Raw genomic sequence first — 20,141 nt, forward strand, 5'->3', positions numbered from 1 at the left:
GATGCGGGAGAGGGCATGCCCAGAAGGAGTCGCTGGCGGCGGCGGCGGCGTTCGGCATTCCACCCCTCCCCACTTTGTTTTGACGTCGCCGGCGTGCTTGCGCAAGCGCAGTCCGAGCTGCTCTTATACCGAGCGAGTGGAGGTTCCGTAGTGCCAGTTCCTGCCGCCTCCTCCTCGCCTCCTTTTAGCGCTCGACCCAGAAGCCCGGACTCTCCATGGCGATGAACTTCAACGCGAAGGAGGAGGTGGACGGGCAGGTTCCCGGGAGCAGCGGCGTGGGGGGAGCCGGGGTCGGGGTCAGCGTGGCCGGTGGGGCCGGAGTCAAGAGCCGAAAGCCCGACAACACCGCCTTCAAGCAGCAGCGCCTGCCGGCCTGGCAGCCCATCCTCACGGCCGGCACCGTCCTGCCCGCCTTCTTCGTCATCGGCCTCATCTTCATCCCCATCGGCATCGGCATCTTCGTCACCTCCAACAACATCCGCGAGTACGAGGTAGGCGGGGGCGGGGGCAGGCAATGAGGGGGTGACCCCCACTTTTGGGGGGCATGCCCCCTCTTGTCAGAGGGGGAAGGGGGCAGCCCCCCACTTCTTGGGAGCAAGCGCCGTGGGTGGAACATTATAAGCCAGTGAGTGGCATGGCAACAAGGAAACGAACACACTTTGATTTGGGCTTATATAGAAGCCTTAAAAAAAGGGGGGGGGGAATCCTTTAAATGTCTTTCAACTTTATCCCTTTCGACGTGGAAGAAATATGCCGCCCAACTGGATAGGGCAGGTTTTTTCATCATCATCACAGGTATGGCACCGTCAAGCACCTTGAAAGAAATAATAAGCGCTTGTGGTGGTGATGATGCAGAGAATTTGAGGATGGCGAGGGCACCAAGTAGCGCATCTGTCTCCAACCTGGTGGTCTCTGGGTGGTGTTGGGATACAGCATCTGTCAGTGCCGAGATATTATAGACAAGAACCTCCGGGTGGTGCCTGGTTTGTGGATGCAGTGTCTGTGGGAACTTGGGGCCGATTCACGTTTTCTGTCATTTTGGGCTGACTTGTCCAGGGTGTAGGTAAAGCTGTTACCTGGGCAGGCATATCATGTGTGCTGTTCCACACCTGTGATGTGTTGGCGCACTAGCAGTGCAAGCACCTTGGGCACTGATGAGTTTTATATTACATGGGCATGGGTCAGTGCATGTGTACTCTAAACACAAAGAGGCGTGTGGGGAACACTTACACAAATAAAGCCTTTACTAACAACCTAAGGCCTGTCTAATTCGTGGCTCCTAGTTGTTTTATGGATTTGAGAAGTGTGTGAGGTGCATAGGAACTGTCAACTATAGCAACTTCCTGTGGAACAGGGAACCTCCATAAAATTCCATAAAAACTGTTATGGTTGTACTGTCCCCGCCCCCGGCTGTTACTCTGAAGAAGAGTTTCAAAGGAAAATGGGTTTTTGAGGATTAAGTTGGATAGTTTGTAACCATTGTTTGCAGTTCTGGTTTAAGGAAACATTGGTGGTGTTTCAGAGACTATTTCCAAAATGTAATTGATCCAAGGGATGCAAAAGAACAGAAGTGTTTCCATAAAGCGCATATTGAAGATGGACAAAATGCATACAAATAGAAATGAGCAACAATGTACATAACTGGTGTATTAAGTAGAATGCAAAACAAGAGAAAATAAAAACTGCTTCTGCAATTGTAACTTTTTATAAAGGAGAAGTTGTTTCCCCCCCCCTGCCTTTTCCCCAAACAGGGGAATCTTTGAACTTGCTGAAGCTGCTGAACTACAGCTATGATCAGCCCCAGCAAGCATGACCAGGAATGATGAGAATTATAGTTCAGCAACATCTGGAGGACCAAATATTCCCTACACCTTCTACAGTTTGTTGCCAGTTGTTGTCTGAAAGACTAGTAAGCACTGTACCTGTTTGTCGGTTTATCACAGAGGTGGGGAACCTCTGACTCACCAGATGTTGATGTACTACAGCTCCCAGCATCTCTCACCATTGGCTATGTTGGCTAGGGCTAGTGAGAGCTGGAGTCTGACAATAGGTGCCACAGGTTCGCCAAGCCCTGGGTTATCAACTTAGGAGTTTTTCCTACTTTACTTTTCCTACACCAGCTTCTATTCAGTTGTGAGTGGTCATTATTTTTGGAGTCTACATGTACACTTTAAGTGTATTTTGGTGGAGACTGTTGTTGTGTATTGAGTAAAGTTCACGGAGTATTTTTCCTACTTTTTAATGTTTAAATGCATTGTGTTATTCATTCTATGTCATTTCATTTTGGTTAAGCTCTGGCTTTGCCGTTTACTGCCAAGTTCCCGGTGTTTTGAAATGCTGATTTGGCAAGCTCTGTTGTAGATAAAGCTTGGCTGATGCAGGAGGAAGATGATGCAGGTTAAGCGAGAAAGAAGTACTGAAGATTTGTGTGGGAGATGGAGGGAGAGGAGAAGCAAGAAGTAGCCAGGGACTGGAAAAAAACATTGGGAAATGCAGGGATGAATAGGGAGAATTAAGGCCTGGCTGTGAGAGGACAAAGGGGTGAGAGGGTAAAACCAACAGTGCAAAAGAACTGATGTCAGGAGAGTGCACTCTTTGAAATAAGGGGGGGGGGGGATACAATTAAGAGGAATTAAAGCCACTCTTAAGGGCCACTTAAGACAGACGCTCTTTGTATGTTGATGCAAGTTGAGAAGGAAGGTTTGCCCCCCACAAATAGACACCCAAGAGTGCAAAGTTAAACTATGGAATTTGCTTCCACAAGATATGGGATGTAGTTGGCTTGAAGAGAAGATTCAACAAAATCATGGAGGATAGTTGCTACTAGCAACTTTGGCTATGTTCTCCCTCCACTGTCGGAGGTAGTATACTGTTGTGGTCACGTCCTGCTTTTGGACTTCTTGTAGGCATCTAGTTGGCCATTATGAAAAGAGGACCTTGGACTAGATGGGCCTTGGCCTGATCCAGCAGGACTATTCATACGTTCCTGTCCAAACACAAAGCCGCACCTTTGGCCCCAATAAAGCTGAAATATTGTGGGCCAGATGCAGACAGCTGACCAGAACTGTGTCCTAGACCCGCACAAAACCTTTTACGTATTACGATAATGGGTGCAGGGCTCCCCACCTTTTTATTTGGGGGGGGGTGTGTAGGTATAATTGAGGGAGAAATGCACAGTGAATGTCTTGGCAAATACCTCCTGATTCTATTCAACAGGCATAGAAACCTATAGGAGTCTTATTTTGTCTTGGATGTAGCTGATCAGTGTATAGTAACGACAACTACATCATTCTGTTTGATCATCCCAAGAACTCACAAACAGTTGCAGTTCTTCCTACTTCTTCCACCCCGTTTTCTATGTGTGTTACTATGTCAGTGGGTACAACAATTAGGCAGGTAGCCCCTATGCACCCAGCATTATTTCTGCACACTGACATAATTGCAGCCTGAGAAAGGCATTGACAGGTACCTCCTTTTCTGGCTGCACACAGTAATGTTAATTAGTTTTCTGATCTTCTGATTGGAGAGTCTTGTTGTGGGCCTCAAATGGACAGCAATGTCTTGAGAAATTAGCCCTTGGGCAAACTCCAGCCCGCCCAGTGGCTTGCTTTGTGGCTCTTGATTTGGATGCATTTCATCCCATCTCCAGTATTTCCTGCCTGTAGCAATTCATGGGAAAATGTAGAGCTTAGGGGAAGTGGCCTTGCCGCAAAACGGGCACCAACGCTTCTACTTTTAGAATTGCGAAGGTGACTTGAAATGCAAGAAATGTTCAGGAAAGGGAAGCAAGACTCTTAAAACCAAACTTGGCATATTGCTTGAAAAAATTGGATGATGGAGAATGCCTCATGAGCTAAAAATACATGGTCCGGAGGACGGTGGGGTGAAGGTACTATCGGTTCTGTTTTCCATTGGATTGTTGCAAAAAAAAAATATTTGGTTTGCTTTCAAGTGACTCCCCCCCAAAAGAATCCTTTATCATAAGATGGGGAAGTGGATTTAAACAAAATTCCTTTGGTGTGAGGGGCAGTTCAGGTATGAATGTAGACATGCTTGCTTGTATAATGGCATTCTTCTCTGCAAGCTCCCCACCCCCACCCCACTCCAAGTATCCTCAAAATCTGCTTCTGAAGGCCGAGACACCTTCTGGAGCAGATCTGAGCTGTGCACAGGGATAGGAGAGGGTAGCTGACATGTGCAGTGCATGATACAGCCCATAATGAATATGCCAAAGTTGAAGAAAAATATATACAGATGTAGTGGTAGTTTTCTGTTAGTGCAGACTTCAAGTATTGTAATTAATCCAGTCTTTAGAGCTTGGGCCAAAACCTGGATACATTGCTAAATGTGCTTTTTTTTTTTGTTGCTGCAGCAAGCATACATTATTGCTGTGGCAAACAAACATTTAAAGGGGGAGCATTGCTATAGTACATTGATGGTTTGTGTGTTAAGAGAGACTATGGAACAACAGTCTCAAAATTCTTTTTTGTAAATTTACCATTCTTTAGGACTAAATACACAGTTGTTTTGCTTCAAACTGAATACATATATAGAAAACAAATGGGGACAGATCTCATGTGATGTAAGTTCATAATGGTAATCCTGAACAAATACTCTGTATTGGTCTCTAATTAAGGGAGATATTCGTCTTTAAACTCTGAACTTCTTTAATACCAAAGACAAGGTTGACATGTACTTAATGTCCTCCCTTACTCACTGTGCACTGTTAATAGCTTTCTAAAAATAAGCACCTTTGTTTCCATGTTTAAGGATACAAAGCAAATCTGTCAATATTGAGATGTTGCTAGCTCCAGTATGGTTACTAAAATGAGACCTTGTTTTAGATTTGCTTTAGGACAAAAATATAATGGACCATAATCTTGTGTCCAGTACAGCACAGGTTTTCTCCCCTCTCTTAGTATCATCATTTAAGCAGAATATCAGTCAATGTTTCTGAAAATATTAAAAACCCACTGCAAATATTTTAAGAGTTTAAGGTGTTAAGGACAAAACTTCGGAAGTACCATTGACTTGCTGTTGTATATTGTCCTCTTTTGGTAAAACCTGTTTGTGTAGTTCCTTATTTTCCACTAATAATCTAGCCCTGATATTATCCACACCAGAAAACAAAAGCGAAGCTTTCATTTTAAATAAATTATGAAATGGTGAGATTTTGTCAGTATTTCCAAGTCTGCATGTGTGTCGGCTTCCCAGAGAGAAGCATCTTGGGATAAGCGTGAAAATGAGACTTCTTTAAGCCAGGAGTGGGCAACTTGTTCCGCATCTTTTCCCTCAAGCTCAGATGCTCCTGTAAAGTCATGAGGTCTGGGAGTTATTCCACTTAAAACATGGAACTGTTTTGAAGATTTAGACAAGAGGCAGTGAACTGCACCAAAGATCATCCCATTATGAAGTGCCAGCTAAACTGTCTTCCCCAAACTGGGCAGCTATTGAAGTTCCTGCCAAAAACTTTGTGGCATTCCCAGGACCAGATAGATAGATGGATGGATGGATGGATGGATGGATGGATGGATAGATAGATAGATATAAAACACCTACATTTTCTTATACAGCATATAAACCTTGCTTTCTCATAGAAATCTAAAGGGTGGGGTTGGCTCAAAGCAGGCATCTTTCTGGACGTCTGCAGTTTGGTCATGTAGAAACTTAGATTTCTTGTAGTGCCTTCAAGTGTGCTACGGCCTAGATGCCACCACCATAAAATGTCTGCATAGCCAGCCCTCAAACCATGATCCACATTTGATGCATTATCTGATTACCGTAGTCAACAACTTTGGCTTCAGCAGTGAATCAGCTTTCGTTATGTTTGTGGTTTGGTGCTCTTGTATTTTATAGTAAACTTTTTTTCTTCTTTTTATTTTTATCTGTCCTTTCTCTGCAGATTGATTATACAGGAACAGAGCCAGGTAGTCCCTGCAACAAGTGTTTAAATGTGTCCTGGAACAATACACCTTCTTGCACGTGCACCATACACTTTACACTGGATCAGCCATTTGAGGTATGTTACCTTAAATGTGTGTATATATGACAAAATAACTGTTTGACTGTCTGTGCTCATGTAAAACTCTTAATTGGAATTCTTTCATACCGGCCTCTTTCCACATTGCAGACTTTCTGCAATACGATATATATATGGGACATCCTAAAGGTTTTGGGTGGTATTCAGCTAAGTTTTACTCACGGTAGTCCCATTGAATTTGATGACCATGACTAAGTTAGGTTCCTTAATTTCACTTTCTGCTCTGAGTAAAACTTAGTTAAATACTATTCATGGTAAATGAGAATGGTTTGGAAAAAATCTCAACAGCTGGTTTAGTAGTAAGAAGAAATTCAAAATCAAATAAACTAGTGGACATACTGGAGTGGTACTGGAATGTACAGGATACAGCATTATTAACAAAACTTGCTGTAAGACAGTGGTTTTCAGCCAGTGTGCTGTGGCACCCTGGGGTGCCTTGAATGATGGTCAGGCAACACTGGCCTCTGTCATTCTTTCTTTCCCTGCCTCCTCTGATGCCCTCTCACGTCTCTGCCTCCCAAAGGCTTGCACAGCCGTTTAGTGCAGCAGCCCTGGCTATAAGCTCTGCAGGCAAATGGTGCCTCTGGGAAGCACCACTTTTTGGGTGGGGGCAGCTCAGAGACCAGGGACAGCAGCAGCTGCTGCCCAGAGGACTCCCAAGGAGAGGAGAGAGGAGAGGAGGCTGAGGGAACACTCCACAAGCGAAGGTGTTTGAAAAAAGTGTGAGAAGCTGCCAGCTCTGCAGGCAAGGGGTGACATAACTGGGCTCCTGTGCCCCACAGGGGGTGCCGCAGAAAGCAAGTAGTTGGTTAAGGGAGCTGTGGACTCAAAAAGGTTGAAAACCTCTGCTCTAAGAGATTGAAGGTGTAATCCTGTCCCACAATCTCCTCCCGCAACCAGATATTCGTTGTAGCATTTGAAAAAGGCTTTTTGTTTCATCTGAAGCCACCATTAACTGTGCACATTGGTGAAGAATCTTAATTTGTGTATTGCAGAGCAACGTGTTTATGTACTATGGACTGTCCAACTTTTACCAAAACCATCGTCGCTATGTGAAGTCTCGGGATGACAGCCAGCTAAATGGAGATAACAATTCTTTACATGTAAGTGAAACTCTTTGCATAGAATGACATCGTTTCTGGCTTCTGATACTTAAAACACAATAGCTTTTTAAATGTTAAAGGGAAAATGCACAGATTGTCATTTGGTGTCTTTTTTATGTAGTCATAATTGAACGCTACGTAGGCTTCGCTATTTGACTCCTGTCCACCATCCATTCCCTCTCTCTGTGTTAAATAAGCCTGCACAAGGTCCCACTTATATCACTGAGAAAGCTTAAGAGCTGCAGGTGGGGAAAAACCTGATGGAAGGCAACATTGTCATTCACTCCTGTGCTCTCCAGTGAAATCTTGAACTGTAGTGGGCGAAGAGCCCCCTTCCACTGAGAATCCATATGATGGGAACCATCTCTGTGTGTTCAATTGATCCCTTGAGGGGTTTTTAAAATCATTTTCAGTTGACCTTAAATAACAAGTTAGGCTGTTTTGGGGCGCTGTATCTGTCTGTTGCCTAGTATACTATACCTGATGTGTAGAAACTACTTCATAGCGCTTACTTTTACATTAATTACAGCAGTCCAGACTCCCTCTATCTTAAGGCATACCCTGTTAGCTTCTTATTGGGCAAACTCTTCCTTATTGGTCTTTGAAAGTATTTCCATGCACTCTTTCTTGGAGTGTGCTTGAGAGAACCTCTTACCGCTGGGTGCTAAGGCTGGCTGCTACTGTAACTCCTTGTTTCCTTTGGCATCTGATGAAAAGGAAATGGGAGCAATCTAAGCCTCACTGACTGTCCAAGCTGTTATTTTATTCAATAAGCTGATGATAGATTTATAGAAGCAGTTGGCTATAAGAATTTTATATCTACTTTAAAGATTTTCAGAGTGGATAGTTTGTTTTACTACCGTTTGAATGTTAGTTTTTAAAGTTTTATTTATATATTGTCTTGTGATTGATGTTTATCATAGCTAGGCAAGATACAAATGTCCAAATAAAGAAATTGCTTGCTGGGTGTGGGCTGGAAATCGTGCTATTTTTTAATGAGTGTCCAGATACTATTCTTCCTTCTTGGTAGTGAGTAGCTACAGCAAAGGACACTTGGGAGAGTGTTCACTCACTCTCTCTCTCTCTCTCTCTCTCTCTCTCTCTCTCTCTCTCTCTCTAACTGTGATGAGATTGTAGGCTACTCAATGTGCCCTTCACAGAGCAAGAATTACGTGTGATTAGATAGCTATAAAAAGATTAGGCAAAGGGGGGAACAATGCACTTGCATGACCTCATTCTGCCATGCCGACTGAAGCCGATGTGGGCTGTGTGTGCTTTGGGTGTGTTTAGAAGTGGAGCACCCTCTTTTAAGATGTCATGTTACAGCCACAATTCAGAGAGATTACATTCTCAGATTAGAAGACAAATGTCTGTTTTCTCTTATTTACTAGAAACAAATAGCTCAAATTAAAATTGGTCATTACCTCTGTAGTCATTATTTTGGTTACTTGTAGTCAAGCAGCAAGATGTGAATTCACTGAAAGTGTAAACTTTGTTCAGCTTTTAGTGTTTGATATACTAGTAGTGTGTCCAACTGCTTTCTCTGTAACTTGTGGTTACATTAATTTCTTTCCACCTTGCATCCAAGAATCGCAGGGCAGTTTACAATATAAAAACACAAAAAGCTTGCCTTCCCAATTACAATACCCTTCCTAGTCTTCCTTCCAGATCTATCCTTAAATCACCAACGATGAAACCCTATTGCACCACATTGGCTTTCTCTTTTGTAACTTTATTTATCTTGCAGAACTGGGACTTGTAGCGTTAATTGCAGGCAACTGCTGACTGAATGCTTTATAGTTGTTGGCGTGTTTGCCAAAGCATTTCGTCCTGTAACTTGAAACCGTATTTTTTATTTTATTTTTTTTGCAATGGAAAGTAGGTGGAAGGGTTGTTGTGGTATCGGTTAGGCAGCCTGATGTGTCGATTATATTTCTGACTAGTGTGTAATCAAGACTGACTTTTCTTTTCTTTTTTACCAATTAGCACCCCAGTAAGGAATGTGAGCCTTACCGCACCAGTGGGGACAAGCCTATTGCTCCTTGTGGCGCTATTGCCAACAGCATGTTTAATGGTATGATTTTGTGTTGGATTTTGAATAAAAGCAAGGAGATATCTATTAAGCTGTCACACTTTCTATCAACATTGTATGCACATAGATGCACCTGAAGGGAGCACTGTACATTCCCCCAATCCAGTAGTACTCCTAGAAGCCTTGTCCACAGCAGTTAGATTTCTTAAGCGTTTACACATCTTACGGCAGGAGCGGTCATAGCTCCATGCGCCTTATCCCAGGTCCAGTGCCTGACACCTCCAGGTTGGGTTGGGTAAGGCTCCTGACCGAAGCCCTAGAGTGCTGCTGCCAATCACTGCAGACAGTGCTGAGCTAGCTGGACCAATGCTCTGACTTGCTATAAGGCAGCTTCCTAAAAATGGCTGCCATGCCAATTTCAGTAAACCAGTTGGCTCAGTTATGTGTCACACTGAGGCTTTTGGGACACGTCAGCAGCCCATGATGAGGGAGGGCCTTTAGACTGGGCTGACAGTCTATTTTAGCTTTAAGTTATGAGTGTGTGTGTATGTGTAAATAAAGACATGCCATTGCTGCTTGTTGTTGTTTTACAAAGTTGTATATTCTGTGCTTATGCACCTTGAAATAGCATCTACATGCAGAATTTGATGTCTTATCTGAACACTTAGGTCTTGTATATGATGCATTGAAGCTTTTGGATACAGCAGGCATGGAATGTGAAAATGAACCTTGAAAGTGATGCATGTCTATTTGTGTTTCCTTCTAGATACGTTGACACTGTTTCGTATTGACCGTAATGAAACCAAATATATACGTATTCCTTTGACTAAACAAGGCATTGCTTGGTGGACAGACAAAAATGTGAAATTCAGGAATCCTACTGGACCTACAAAGGATTTGGCAATACTTTTCCAAGGTAAAATGATAACACAATGAATTGACCCATGTATGAGAGAACATAAAGACTCCAATCTGGATCAAGACCTTCCTAGGAAGGTATTGTGGAGGCTGAAGTAGAAATTGAATTATTTTTCCAGAAAAATAATAAAAGAGCCAATTCTCAGTTTATGTGGGGGTTACAATCCAAAAATAGAGCATAAAGCCAAAATTGCATATAGTCAAAACACATTAGGTTCAGTTGTGGGTGGGATTGCCAAAGTCTTTTTTCCTCCAGGTGATGGTCCCCTTTCTGCCCCCTTCTTAATTTTTAAAAGAAAATTTCCTGAGCTCGTAAAGCTGAAGGCACACAAATTAAATGCATCCAAGTTGTGAGTTATCTGTAATGTTTTGAATGGGATACACTGTATTGATTAGTACAAGTTGTTGGGGTAACTGTAAACAAAAGTTAGGTGTACATTCTTTTGTGCCAGCTCATTTATGGGTTTGCTTTGCTTGATTCTCTCTCCTTCCAAATGTCCAAAATTTCTATTCAAACAATTTGTTACTAGCTTTCTTACTGTTCTGCTAATATATTCATGCCTCTTGTCTCTCTCCACCCCACTCCCAAATTATTTCTTAGCAACTATGCTTGCGTTTGATTGCTTGGCTGTGTTCCCCAAGATGCATGTTTTCTAAGAAAAATCATAATCTCATATTAGTGCTTTGCATTTTTGTTTTTAAGGCACAGCAAAACCTGTCAACTGGCCCAAACCAGTGTATGAGCTAGACAAGGATGCAGACAACAATGGATTCATCAATGAAGACTTCATTGTGTGGATGCGTACTGCAGCGCTGCCTACATTTCGGAAGCTATATCGCCTTATAGAGAGACCAGATAACTTACGGCCTACTCTACCAGCTGGGAATTATTCCTTGGAAATAGAATACAGTATCCTTTTATTAAAAGGTCTAAGAAATTGCAGTCAGTAAACCTTGTACAGTCATATCTCAGGTTGAAGTTGCTTCAGGTTGAGCGCTTTTGGGTTACGCTCCGCAGCGACCCGGAAGTAACGGAACGCGTTACTTCTGGGTTTTGCCACTCGTGCAGACGCTCAAAATGACGTCACACGCGGAAGCGGCAAATCACAACCTGCGCAGACGTGCAGTGAGGTACCACTGTAATCGTCTTTTATTGAATTTTCTTGTAAACCTTGAAGTCATTAAATAGGTAACTGTTGGTAGCATAGCAGGCTGATAAGAATCATTTTAGGGCTGAATGAAAAATCTACAAAGGTCACAGTAGGAGCATGCACAAAATTGTCTCAGTCTGCTTATTATTATTTTTAAAAGGTGCATTGACTGTTGGGTTGGCTGATCTGTGGCCCTTGCCTTCATGTCAGACATCCCCTGCAAGTGATCAGTTCAGACCTCTGGCCAGAAGCACCTGTCCCTCCCTCGGCATCCTGCGTGGAGAGGGGAGAGAAGGATGTGCCCCCTGCACTCACTTTTTTTACTTCTGGTCCCATCCCCCCCAAGGGAATATAGTTTTCTACACACCCCAAATAGAATGCAGTCGCTGTGTATAATTCTCACACCTTGTGATATTTACCAAGAATTAGGTCAAACGTAAGGTCCTTTTGGGGGGATCTCCATGGCAGACTTCTGCTTCTCAACACCCTCTCCTGGAGTAGAAAACAGGGTCCTCGGTAGGGCAAAGGGGCCAACTTACTGAGGCCTGCTATTCTTTGTGTCAGCTTCATTCACTCTTTGCCACTGTTACTTAATTCTGCAATGCTGGTGTTCCGGACTTTTGAGTAGCAAAATTTGCTCTTTCCTCAGCATTTGCAGCTCATGCAGAGTTGGAATAGAAGGTGGTGACTTTTTTGGCTTGTAGGAAAAGGAACACTTTGATATTTAGGCTGACTGGATGAGGAGGGGTGTTTGAGAGGTATTTGGAGGGACAGCATGACCTGGTGAGGAGGAGAGAGCTCTAAGGTTTTGCTCAGCCCAGTGGTGGTGCTGATGCAGTTTTAGCAGGTAAGCTATGGCTGAATAGTACAAGGCTATGGAATGGAGAAGGGTGGGTGTACTGAGTAGCTAATTACTGGTTCTTGTGCTGGTTTCCTACCAAGTCAAAACCCATGGGGGTTTTCTTTGATAAATTCTGCAGGTGGCTTTTGGAATAGGAGGTCTGGCCATCTATCTTCATGCAAAAAACAACAGCAATAAAAAACCTTCAAAAGTAAAGAGACACATAGCTTCATTGCTGCTTTAACAATAGTCATGGTTCGGATATTATCTACATCTTTGGTAGCCCCCTCTGCCCGTTGGTTTCCTTGTCTTGAAACTTCTTCAGCCAGTAGCCTTGTCTCTGAGTAATTTGCTTCCCAGGTTTTTTTTGTTGTTGGCTCATATTTCGAGTAATAAAGTGTCCCCTGACTATCAAGCCTTGACTACGATACAGCATGTTCTTCAGAACACTTGCTGTTTGTTTGTTTTTAAGTAACGCAATCTCCTTCCTTTGTGCCGATACGAAGCTTTCTTGTTAGCACTGTGACTCCAGCCAGTCATTGTTGGCGAATGTTTTTCCTATACCCGAATCAGATTATCCTGTGCATAGCTTTGACGGGCGAAAACGGATGATCTTGAGCACCATTTCGTGGATGGGGGGCAAGAATCCGTTTCTGGGAATCGCCTACATCACCGTCGGCTCCATTTGCTTTTTCCTCGGAGTAGTGCTGCTAATCATTCATCACAAGTACGGGAACCGGAACAACAGCGCAGACATTCCCAATTAATCCCGCCTCTCCAAACCACATGTACTGTATGTGCATCAAGGCCAGTCCAGAACGGACACAGCTTTTGAAAGCTCTATCCCTGGTATATATATATATATAAAAGTTGCTTCTGACACAGAATGCATAAGTATATATGAAGCCTTTTGTTTTCCCTTACGGTGGATTAACTTGAAGATAATGGCTATAAAAAGTTACCTATGTAAAACAGTGCTGCCTAGAGGACTTTTTGAGGCTTGGCCTCTGGCTGGACAGGTGCCATGATGCGCATTTAGTCTTTCCTCACCTAATGCATCCGCTGCTTGTGTGCTTTGTAACATGTCCATACCGTGTATAGACTGCCTGGCGAGAACGTGTTTAGGATAGAGTAGCTTCACGTTTCAAGGATGTCAGGTGTGCTGGTGCTTTTGGAAGGAGAAGAGGCCTGCCTGGTTTGTTGTTTGGTTTTTTTTGTCACGCATGGTGCGCATGGGCTTTTGTGTTCGCGGCTGAAATGTTTGCTGTATTCAACCTGTGCAATTTGTTCTCTGAGCCCAGCTTCACGTTCAAGCTTCACCGTACGTTCCAACAGGTGTGCTTGCCATGTGAACGTGTGCAGCAGCAAAAGGCTTCTTCATTACATTAAAGCCGCTTTTTCCCCACACGGAAACAACCGCTGCCTGTGCAAGTCTTGCTTTAAATTCTTCCGCGTGCAGCTCTGTTCTGTGCCCAGCACCTAGTGTGGTCCAAAACTCATAGCGTGGCTCCTACAGAAATGAAGAGCTTCTGTCTCAAAGGCAGGAACAGCTGTCTGTATCGGTACAGAAATGTCCATCTCTGGTTAAAAGCAAGGGTTCGACCCCGTTTAACATTCCTAATGGGGGAAGAAGCATTAAATTTAATTCAGAAGGTGCTTGAGCTCCTGAATTCAAGTACTTGAGGGTCAGCGAAAGAAACTTGAAGTGTCCTGCAAGTCTGTTACAGCTTGCTTGCGGTGGGGTGTGGGGGACGTCCCCTTCTTGCAAAATTTCACTGAAGTCTTTCCAGATTGTAAGAACCCAGCCCGTTGATCTTAAATTATTAAATTGCTATGTATATGGAAGTTGTTTTACGTGAAACTGATTTGTCGATCTGAATATTTGCTATTGAATAAATGCTGTCATTTGTTTTATGAAACAATCTTTTAGCAGAAGTGTCTCAGTTTTGGGTGGCAGTCATGAAAACTTTCAAGAGGACTTGAAAAGGGATAATGCAAAAACCTCATGCCTTTGATCCTTTTGGGAACCAGAAAAATACAGGAACGTTAAGTGCAGAAATAATTCTGTAGAAGAATTTTGAAAGCTGAGATCACTCCGTTGGAGGCACAGTAGAATTCATTTCCTAGAAAACCAAGTGATTCACAAATATGTAGTCAGTTGTGTTAGTTTACACTACTTCTTTCCTTAAATACACACACTTCCTTGCCAAATTGAATCTTATATACACCAGACTTGTATGTTTGCTATAATGTGTAAATTGGATGCCAGATTTGCTGTAAATACTTGGCAGTGGCTGCCTATGAACTTAATTGTCTAGAACATGCATTCCAATTACTGTAGGGATTTAATATGAATTGGTTTAATCTGAACCAGAACTAAAACACCCTTGAATTCAGTTGATTTAGATCACATTATGAAAAGCTATCTGAGACTTTTTTAACCAGAGGGGTTTTCCCTGTTCCAAACTCAACACTCCTTAATGAGATGCCTATTTTATTTATTTAAGCATTTGCTATTTGCCCATCAACCATCTCCTCAACATTGTTTACCCTCTGCCCATTTAAAAACATTTAACAATCCAAAGTTAGAACAGTGAGATCAATACAAATTACCACTTAAAAATCAATACAAGCAACATAATTCCTTCTAAAAATGAGTTTTAAAAACAGCTGACAATTGGTTTATTTTAGCCCTTGGAACAAACATAGTCCTAAAAAGCCTGGGAAAATAAAAAGGTCATCTGGCACTGCAAATAATTTGGTGTAGGCATTAGACAAACCTTGCTAGTGAGAGCATTCCATAACTGGGGCTGCCACCACCAAAAAGGGTATCTTCTTGGTAGATACCTGCCTCACCTCATTTGATGGGAGGTGCTGGAGAAGGGCCTCTGGTAAACATCTGAAGGTCCAGAGAGGTATGTATGAAAGACAATCCTTCAGAAAACCTGACTCTAAGCTGTATCTCAGGTCTGTTCTCCTTGAAAACAGTGATGTAGACAGAGCGTGTCTACCCAGTTTGCACCAGTTTACCCCAGTGCCTTAAAACTTGCTGTCATGTTAATATAATCTCAGCTTCAGTGTTGGATCATGCCTAACTCCAGTGATCCTTTTCTGTACCTGTCAAAATCTGCAGCTGTCTCAAACATCCCTACGGAAAAGCTACTGGCTGGCTTAACCCAGTAATAATAGCAATGGCAAAGCTCACCTGGGGTAGCTCAGTTGGTAGTGCAGGAGATGCTTAATCTCAGGGTCGTGGGTTTAGTCTCACGTTGGGCAAAAAGATTCCTGTGTTGGGGGTGGACTATCCTTATGGTCCCTTCCAACTCTACAGTTCCAGGAAGGCAAATTCTGAGACATATTATACATAAAGTGGTTTGGAATATAGATCAAGAGCTTTTTAGCTCTAGAACAAGGCTGTAAGATGAACTGCTAAATTTGGCAAAGAAAAACCTCATTGGAACGAATTTGCTAGCAGCTGACTTTCCTATTTCATGTTGACTACATCTGACTACAGCCACCTCCTGAGAGTTATTCCTAGACAAAGCTGGGAAGGGTTAGGGTTCTTCTGCTGTCAGCTGTCCAACAAGAACAGGGCTTGGTTAAACAGGTACGGTGATTTGGCTTCTGTTTCTCCATAACTGGTGTACTTTGTCACCTGCTTCCTGTTTAACCACATGCCACTGTTAAAGCAGATTTAACTTGGGTTATCCAGTTAGTCTTTTACAGAGCAGAATTACTGTGTGTTGCACAAGCAGGATATTGTTCTTGTCCCAGAAATATTGCTCAGCAGTTAGTCAAATGATTTCTTTCCAAATTTCCTGCTATCCAGCATTTAATCTTGCTCCAACACAAAGCACTGCTGTTCATGGCAAGTAACTGCAGTATAATACTGACTTCTTTCCGAGTCTTGTGTTTGCTTCACATATGGGGAAGAAAAAACTTAGAAGACAATCCAGAAACCCAACTTCCAGTAACTCTGTTGCAGACTATGGGCTTAATTAACATTTAAGCTCGAAAGTCTGTTAGTGTTGTGGCACTGGCAGTGGCGTAGCGTGGGGGGTGCAGGGGGGGCCAGCCGCACCGGGCGCAACATCTGGGGTTAGGGCAAATCCATGGGTTAGGGGGCGCAAATTACTTGCCTTGCCCCGGGTGCTGACAACCCACGCTACGCCACTGGGCACTGGTGTCTTTAAAGCAGCAAATTACATAAGAGCTGTCATTCTAATTTGTTGTACCTTCTGTAGAAAAGATGAATAACAAGTTCCCTGCTCTAGTTTTAATAGAGACTGAGGTTAATTTAGGATTACCTTTGTTCATTTGAAACAGACGCAGCTGCTTGAATTGGTAAGTTCCTCATACTTTCATCTGAAAGGTTTTGGGATTTTAGTGGATGGAAATCAAGACAAAAGGCTTGAATGAAGCAATGTGAGATATGATTATTTTCGAGACCAAGGTACTAGTTGATTTTGTTCTTTGTAATTTGAGTCAACTGTTAAGTAAAGATTTTTAAGAGTTCTAATTGGCTGCTGATCTAATTGGCTCCATTGTTTGGCTGTTTTTAAGCAAGTACCTTAGAAGGAAAAATACAATTAAGAGTTGCTATCTTCAACTGCATGTGGCTGCCCCCCTCCCCCTGAGGTGTACAATGTTCTTGCTAACAAATGATTAGCCCTGGTTTCTTCTTCCTATTTCTATGCTGTGAATTTTTCACCATGTCTGCAGTTGGTACTAACCACAACTCCTGGTGTTCTTAGCTACCGTTGTGCATAAATGTGTTACTCATGAGAACTGTACAGTCAGCACATGGGTCCTAAAGGCACTGCTTATGCCCTAATGAAAGGCAGGCTGTTGTCTTCAAATCATGAAGATAATCACTATAGCAAGTGTTCCTGGATTCTCTTCAGAGAATCAGTTTCCTTTCCATTTCATTCTAAATTAACATCCATTGAAACCCTAAAATGTTCTGTGAAGTCAAAATAAAACTACCAGACCTACAAAGGTAATTTTCTTTTTTATATCAGAAATAATTTAATGGTCAGAGCAAGAAAATAAAAGTACAAAGATGAATTTATTATGTTGAAAAGCACATCAGACAGCATGTGAGTGATAACTAGAAGCAATTTGCATTTGCTGGGAGAAGTCAGTTTTTAAAAGTCTACTAATTTCTTCATACCAAGCATTACTTAGTTAAATAGTAATATGAAAAAAGATTCATAACAGTAACTAGCATATTCATATAACAGGATATGGGAAAATAAACCCACCAATGAGGTTATATATTTTTATTGGCGGGAGTTTAACCCTAGTAAAAGGATCATATCACCTGTTTTGTTTACACTAATGGTAGTGTAATGTCACAACATTCAAAATGTATTTCAAGTTGTGTTAGTAATGATGCTTGTTAACAGTCATTAGGGACAATTTGTCATGCAAATAACTAGTAAGTTCCAGGAAACTATGCCATTGTAAGGCGTCTTCTTTGAACACTGCCGAACTAAAATTAAACAGCAACAAACCTTGCCAAACTTGCATGATGACAAAGATATAACAAATAACAGCCCTGATTATATGGGTCCAACATGATGGTGGCTGCCTCTTTTCTTCATCCCACTACAGCCTCCCCACTTTCTCCCCCTCAGGCTCAGGAGAGACAATCCTAAATAAGCAAGTGAGTAAGTAAAGAAAGAAAGAAAGAAAGAAAGAGAGAGAGAAAGAGAAAGAAAGATGGATGGATAGATTTGGACAGTCTTCCAAGGAGTAAGTTGAAGTGAGAGTTGCACCTACTCACACAAATATGGATCTAAGCCCTCATGTTCCAAGTCTACCTAATAATGCATCTTCAACTTGCCTAGGAATTATGGGCCCCAATACATAAACCTTTCTAACGTGACTACACTTACCTTTTGACATGACAGCAGTGGCAATTTGCTGCCCTCTTTTGTAGGCTCTTTAGTGATAGGTGCACATCAGTGTTGCTTTTGAATAGGAGCCAAGTATGTATCTCATCTGTGGTGGCTGCCCACTGTTTTAATTTAATATATATATGAAACGGGGCATTGCATTTTGGATCATTTAAAATGGCAGCCAACCACTGCCATTGCTGTTAAGTTTGGGGCACTCAGGCAGCGCCAAACCACTGGCACCAGGTCAGGTGCAAAAGTAGACTTGAGAGCTGGTCAGATGTTGCCCCTACTAGTAGGCCATTTGGGAATGTAAACCCCAGAGGAAAGATGCTAGAACAAGGAAACACTTTTATCTAAAGTTCCATAAAAGAAATTGCTCATACTAAGTCAAACAATGTCATTCTTCTAGGCTAGAGGAGACTGTGACCCTCCAGATGTTGAATTTCAACTCCCATCTGTCCCAGCTAGCATGGCCAATGGTCAGGGATGATAGGTGCTATAGACTTTAGCGTGCTAAAGTTTTCTTTGTTAAAGCCAGCTGCAGCAAAATCTCAATTATTGGTTTTTATACTTTGGTTATTTTACACTTTCATTTTAGTGCCCTTGTTTATTGTTTTTTATTTATCCTCTACAGTGGTACCTCGGGTTACAGTCGCTTCAGGTTACAGACTCCACTAACCCAGAAATAGTACCTCGGATTAAGAACTTTGCTTCAGGATGAGACAGAAATTGCGCAGCAGTGGCAGCGGGAGGCCCCATTAGCTAAAGTAGTGCTTCAGGTGGTTAAGATGGACCTCCAGAACGAATTAAGTTCTTAACCTGAGGTACCACTGTATTGTTAACTGCCCATGTAAGGTGGGTGGTGTACAGATCATAAATAGGAAACAACAGTTTCCCAAGTACTGGAAGGTTGCTAGTTCCCCTTCACCGTCTTAGGCTGTAGGATTCCACAAACCAAATAAGGATGGAAAGCTATGTGACTCTGGTGTGGGCAATGGCAAAAGTAGAATAAAGGGTTGCTAACAATTACTCAGATAATGTGAAGTGCCTCAAACACTCAAAGCACAACTGCCCTCTCTAGTTGCTTATTGAAAAACACTCTGGGCTTAGAAATTTTCCAGTGAGGGTGCACTGGAACTATCCAGTAGTCTGAAGTGGAAGTTCTGGGTGTTCAATGTCCTCTTCTTGGGAGCAATCGCCTGCATCTGAGCCAGCCAGTTAGCTGCTTGGTTTGCCTGGAGCAATCTCCCTGTAGCTGAACCTGTGGCAGGCCAGAAGAATTTCACAATTTGTCCCTAAACTGCAAATTATCCAGCTGAATTCTGCCCATCCACCTCCTTCTCGGGCCCTTCTTGCACCCTTAAAAGTTGCCCGCCAGGCAGAGGAACCAGCAGCGGCAGCTACAAAGCAAGACCTTCGCCTCGTCAGTTTCCAGCAGTCAAGCGGCGCTTGCGGGTGGGGATGCTGCGGAAGGTGTAAGGGGCGGTGGCCATTCTCTTGAATTTATGGGAATTATAATAACCGCCCTTGAAAGGTTGCAACTTCTGCGCAGTGTTTTTAAAAGCAAAGCGAAACCTCTCTTTAACAAACGTGCTAGGGAAGAACGCTATACCCACCCTATCCCTATAAAACAGCTACTCAAGAGGGGAAAGGGGGGCATAGCCATTTTCTGGCCAAGTCCTGAAGAAGAAGGGACCGGGAGGAGAGGAGAGTTGGGCCGGCATCTTTTTGCAGTTCTTTTCAAAAGCGCCTCCCTCCCGCCTTCGGGAGGACTTGGCTGCCCTGCCCAGGGATGCGCTTAGGAGCCGGGTAAATCAAGCAAGGCGGCGGGACACTGCAGTTCACCCGCCAACCCACTTGTGGCGCTTTAGGTTTCCCTCTGGCTCCCGACTCCGCAGCCTAGGAGGAAGTGCCGCTCTCTCTGTCTCTCACTGACAAGGGGGTTCATAGACTTTACAAATGCAGACGGCACCCGTCCTGGTTATATATGATACTTCCGAACTCAAACTGATCTGCCTTTCGCCGCTATGGAGATTTTATTTTTAAAAAAAGAATATTTAACCATAGAGGTGCCAACGGCTAGAAAGACTGGAACGACGGCTTGTTGATTAATACCGGAAGCTCTCGCTTTGGATGCGCGCGCCGGTCGCCAT

General features: G+C 43.0%; 1 protein-coding gene across 1 annotated transcript; it reads left to right on the forward strand.

Moving 5' to 3' along the window:
• The first annotated feature begins 94 nt into the window (after positions 1–94).
• Positions 95–14,007, forward strand: TMEM30A (transmembrane protein 30A). The gene is made up of 7 exons (XM_028722804.2): positions 95–491; positions 5,903–6,019; positions 7,036–7,143; positions 9,130–9,217; positions 9,942–10,091; positions 10,797–11,003; positions 12,659–14,007. Exons 1-7 carry the CDS (start codon positions 216–218, stop codon positions 12,850–12,852), a joined length of 1,140 nt encoding a protein of 379 aa, XP_028578637.1. The 5' UTR covers positions 95–215; the 3' UTR covers positions 12,853–14,007.
• The last annotated feature ends 6,134 nt before the right edge of the window (positions 14,008–20,141 follow it).

The sequence above is a fragment of the Podarcis muralis genome, chromosome 3, assembly GCF_964188315.1.
Source record: "Podarcis muralis chromosome 3, rPodMur119.hap1.1, whole genome shotgun sequence".
Taxonomy (NCBI): Eukaryota; Metazoa; Chordata; class Lepidosauria; order Squamata; family Lacertidae; genus Podarcis; species Podarcis muralis.

Excerpts from the sequence above, each read along its gene's own strand:
- TMEM30A (XM_028722804.2), top strand. The coding sequence starts at position 216 with ATGGCGATGAACTTCAACGCGAAGGAGGAGGTGGACGGGCAGGTTCCC. Across the intron at positions 6,020-7,035 it reads CACTGGATCAGCCATTTGAG|AGCAACGTGTTTATGTACTA; the intron begins GTATGTTACCTT and ends TGTGTATTGCAG. Across the intron at positions 10,092-10,796 it reads TTTGGCAATACTTTTCCAAG|GCACAGCAAAACCTGTCAAC; the intron begins GTAAAATGATAA and ends TTTGTTTTTAAG.